Below are 4,810 nucleotides of genomic sequence, written 5' to 3' on the forward strand. Positions count from 1 at the left end.
AAACGTGACCAAGAGTACCCACCAGTGTCCACGCATCGTTTTAGGAGCTACCACCATTGCCCACGCACCCACCCACATCGCGCGAAGAGCGGGGGGGGGGGGGCTCGTTTATAGTGAACACGGGGTCGACTCGAAAGATCAACGGCGCCATTTGCATTCACCGTCGATCTCGGATGCATCCCCCCCCCCCCTCCCTCTCTTTCCCTCACCGTTGATCCCATGAGTGACAACCCGTGTCACTTATAAACGGGGGGCCGGGGGGGGCGGGGGGGGCGCTCCTGCTATCTGCAACGCTTGATCTGGACCGTGGATCTCCCTTCAAGCCTCATCAACCACAATCTAGACAGAAGGGAAGGGGGCGGAGGGGGGGAGGTGCGCGCTCCTGCTATCTACAACGCTTGATCTGGACCGTGGATCTCCCTTCAAGCCTCATCAACTACAATCTAGACAGAATATTTTCAATCTATATGACCACAATGTTTACAAGAAGAAGCTGTCAATCATCTCCCACATCCAATCTCATGTGATTCCATTTCTCATTTTTCTTCATAGGGACCCACTTTTGGTTATATGTATTCTCTTAAGAGGAAGGAAAATTTAAAAGACATATAGCTCATGTATTCTTTTTGCTCTCTAATTAAAGCTATCCCTTAAACCTTAGAAAACCTCTCTGTGAGAGAGAGAGAGAGAGAGAGAGGGAGAGAGCTTTTTCTCTGTAAATTTATCTCTCTTTAATTTGCCTCTTTCAACCTCTTTAGGTAAAGTTATGAAGTGATATGCACTCAAGAGATCCCACAAAGGAGAAGGTTGGCTGGAGCTCCCTAGCTACTTACTTTGTGATTTACACCCAAAAACTTGTAGGCTAGCTAGGAAACGCTTGCTTTTGGATGCACATTGACACGCACACACACTCACCACTAGCCTGGTTCTGAGCTTGTTTATTCAGCATTATAAGAATGAAGGCCTGCTAATTCACCTTCAACTTGTCGAGCACCCATACAGGGATGCGCGGCGCAGTGCCTCGAATTCATACTCCCTGATAATACTTTCTCTGCTTTCATGCTGCAACTTGATTATAATGGGCACTCCTTATAACCATGTTGATAATTGAAGTTGCATGCAGGAAAGCAACCAATCATCATCTGCAGCTCATCATCTGTTCACCAATCACAGACCCAAAAAAATATCTGAAGATAAGCTACCTTCTTACCATTCTCATTTAAGCATGTTGTAAAATGCCCCTGTATTTGGTGGCATATATAGATGCAAAGTTGCTCATCCACTCTTAGATGTGGACGACCGTAAACCATGGGGGGGACACTAATTTGGAGAGCTCTGATGCTTGAATCGAGTTGTTAGAGCAACGTCACATGCTTGCGAAAATCAGATTGCTTGGCAACAATGGAGTTAAGTAAAACACCAAGATCACTCTTTATCATCCCTTCAAGATGGGCACCCATTCTCCTTGGTCTCATCCTGGGCCTCTTCATATCTGTGTTTTTTGGTACCAATCTCACAATCATCAGAAGAGCTGTACCTGCTCGTAGTTCATCGTCGTCGTTGACAACCACCTCATCTTATCATTCCATTACCACTACCACCACCACAGCTTCCATCAACCGGCTTTTCATCCAGCTCCTCTTCAAAAGCTTCGACCCAAATGCAGCGCGTCTGCATGAAGATAGATATATGACACGCCTGAATCCAGGGTACAAGGGCTCCTACAAGCCTGACCGCAACGATGTAGCACAAAATGACTACAGGTTGCACAAGTATCCCAGCACGAGCAGCACACCTAAGAAACAACCATCCTTAAATGTGGAAACCGAAGAGGCGTCACCAACTGATGCTTTCTCCAATCAAAGACAAACACATCAACATGTTTATAGAGCCATTGATGGATTGACAAAGTCGTCATCGCGCGGTGAGGATTCACCGACCACTAGGAGGCAAGCTCATCATCAAGCATCTTCTCTTCTGGGCTCTATCACTTCTACATGTGACATCTCTATCGGAAAGTGGATTCGGGATGATACATATCCACTTTACGATCATGGGTCTTGTCCTTACGCAGATGAAGCTTTCAACTGCCATACCAATGGTAGGCCGGATAAAGAATATGCAAGATGGAGATGGGCCCCAAGAGATTGCAGTGTGCCAAGGTAGCCCGCATCGACTCTGCTGCATGTATGAATTGTAGTGCTCTGTATATATATGGGCTAACTTGAACCAGCTTTGTCCCTGGATGGTTATGGGTGTCTGCAGATTCAATGGCACAGACATGTTAGAAAGGTTGAGGGGAAAGAGGATCGTATTTGTGGGGGACTCACTTAATCGGAATCAATGGGAGTCGCTGCTTTGTATGCTCAGAGAATCGTTACCAGATAAAAGCAGAGTTGTCCAGGTTCAGGGGAACCAGATTTCCAAGCTACCAGGCGGGTACGGCTTCAAATTCCTGGTATGTGAACAGGACTGAAACACTTACAAATACATGGCTGATTTAATTTGTCACAACAAGTCTCCTGTGGGAGACAGCCCTTATGGAGCTGGCAGTCAGGAGCTATCTATAGGCAAGGGCCTATATATATAGGAGGTTGGATGGAGATCAGCCAAGCTCAGATATTGGGTTGAGGGAGAGGGTTCAAATGAGCTTAAAGGCTCGGGCCATGGAGGGGCTATCTATAGGCAAGGGCCTATATATAGGAGGTTGGGTGGAGATCAGCCAGGCTCAGACCTATTGAGTTGAGGTAGAGGGCTTAAAGGAGCTTAGAGGCTCCAGCTATGGAGATGCTGTAGCCGGAGATCTCACATAATTGGCACAAGCTCATGTTTACTGCTGCATAGTACAGATGCATTACAATTTTCATAAGCTTGCACATCAACGAGGCATAACGTAGTGCATCCATCTTTGCATACATACTCATGAGCATCTTCTGAAAGCTGATGTGATCACAGGACTATGATTTGCGAGTCGAGCTATACGTTTCTCAATACCTTGTGGACAAGCAAGAGGCATCCAATGAGATTAAGTACATTATCAGGCTGGACAAGATGGACAAGCTGGAGAGAAGATGGAGGAAAGCCAACGTGCTGGTGTTCAACACAGGACATTGGTGGACATCTGACAAGATCGGTGATGGGTAATCAAGGCCTTCAAACCTTGGTACTTTTGAGTGCACATAATATAATCAAGTGAAAGCTCCGACACCTAACAATTAGTTCAGAATATTGTATGTTGGATCTGGCTTATATCTATCTGGTTGTTTGCAATAGGGACAATTGCTTCCAAGAAGGGAACGAGGTGTATGCAAAACTTGATGTCATGGTTGCTTACAACAAAGCACTTACTACATGGGCAAATTGGGTGGATACATACGTCAATCCGGAGAACACCACCGTGTTTTTTCGCGGTTACTCTCCAGTGCACTACATGTAAGTGAATCAAGCATGATGGCTGATCATAATTTGAAGGGCATTGCACAAAAGGGTAGAGACAGACGGCCTATTTTGCGACCATACGTAATGACAAAGGGGTTTGGGTACCCAGTGTTGATCATGTCCTCTCTTGCAATGTGGTTACACACATACGATGATGTGGAAAGCTAATCATGGCATCATATACATGTGGGTACCATCCTTTGTCTTGTAATGTGCATCACTGAGAAGAGCGTCAGGTGGACATAGAATACAAGAGAGACTTGGAGTCGATAAGAATTCCATTGCTCATAATACATAGGTTTTGCTCAGATAGGTAGGTTCTGCTTGGTACTGTAAGTACAAGCAAAAGTAGAGTACAATGTAGACATCAACATGTAATGTGGTCCTATACATGCATTGCAGGGGAGGCCAGTGGAATTCTGGAGGACAATGTCAAAATGAGACAGAGCCCATATACAAGGAATCCTACCTAACAGCTTACCCTGACAAGATGCAAGCTTTGGAAAGGGTGATCCAAGGCATGAGGGTACCCGTGCATGTGCTCAACATTACCAGGCTTTCGGACTTCAGAAAGGATGGCCATCCAGCCGTGTTCGGACATCCCCCGCACCAGGCCGTTGCACACCAGGACTGCAGTCACTGGTGCTTGCCAGGCCTCCCGGACACTTGGAATGAGCTTCTTAGCTTTGCTCTTTTCGATCAAGCAAGAAGGAGCACCCCAATCAACTAATACTTCGCCGCATACATCCAAAAGGGCCATTTCTTACAATCGCGACTCAACGGCATGCAGATTCGTGTAGAGGCCCCAGCTTTTGCATCAAAATACTCATGTGCGGAGTACCTTCTGCCATCCTCAACATTAGATTACATAATGTGGAATGGCCAAGTTTTGCAGATCAGACATGACTTGGGTTTGCTCTCTAGCGTAACCAATTTGTGCAGCCCCTTCTTGTCCCTCATGGAAGGCATTCGTCATTTTGCAGACAAGCTGTTCCAAAGAGAGCAAGCAGGCAAGGCTTGGTTTGATACTCCATGGGAGAGTCGACTACAGAGAGAAAGCTACCTTACTTCTGGTTCACCCATACATTTCCTCCTTTGTAACTGGCAAATAACTCTCCATTCAGACGTTCTTGCTCCTAATCTCTGTAATCATGTAGTCACGGTTTGCCATTCTTTGTGGTCTTACGAAGTCACTAAGATCACAACCAACCCCCCCCCCCCCCCCCCCCCCCCCAAAAAAAACCAAAAGCACTAAAAGGCAGGGGAGCAAAGAGATGGGATCTACGGTTGAGGGTGTGCGCACGAATCTCAAGGAGATTTGAGGGCTCAAAAAAATGGGACGTGGGGTGCTGCTCGCACGATTCGAATCCCG

The 4,810-nt window shown here is 46.4% G+C and overlaps 1 protein-coding gene across 1 annotated transcript; it reads left to right on the top strand.

The window, feature by feature from the left end:
• The first annotated feature begins 699 nt into the window (after positions 1 to 699).
• On the top strand, positions 700 to 4,578 carry LOC147455326 (protein trichome birefringence-like 6). The gene is made up of 5 exons (XM_086514133.1): positions 700 to 2,162; positions 2,266 to 2,458; positions 2,956 to 3,140; positions 3,274 to 3,432; positions 3,841 to 4,578. The coding sequence occupies exons 1-5, from the start codon at positions 1,402 to 1,404 to the stop codon at positions 4,166 to 4,168; spliced, it is 1,626 nt and encodes a 541-aa protein (XP_086370259.1). The 5' UTR covers positions 700 to 1,401; the 3' UTR covers positions 4,169 to 4,578.
• The last annotated feature ends 232 nt before the right edge of the window (positions 4,579 to 4,810 follow it).

The sequence above is a fragment of the Adiantum capillus-veneris genome, chromosome 6, assembly GCF_014529385.1.
Source record: "Adiantum capillus-veneris isolate H3 chromosome 6, ASM1452938v2, whole genome shotgun sequence".
Classification (NCBI taxonomy): Eukaryota; Viridiplantae; Streptophyta; class Polypodiopsida; order Polypodiales; family Pteridaceae; genus Adiantum; species Adiantum capillus-veneris.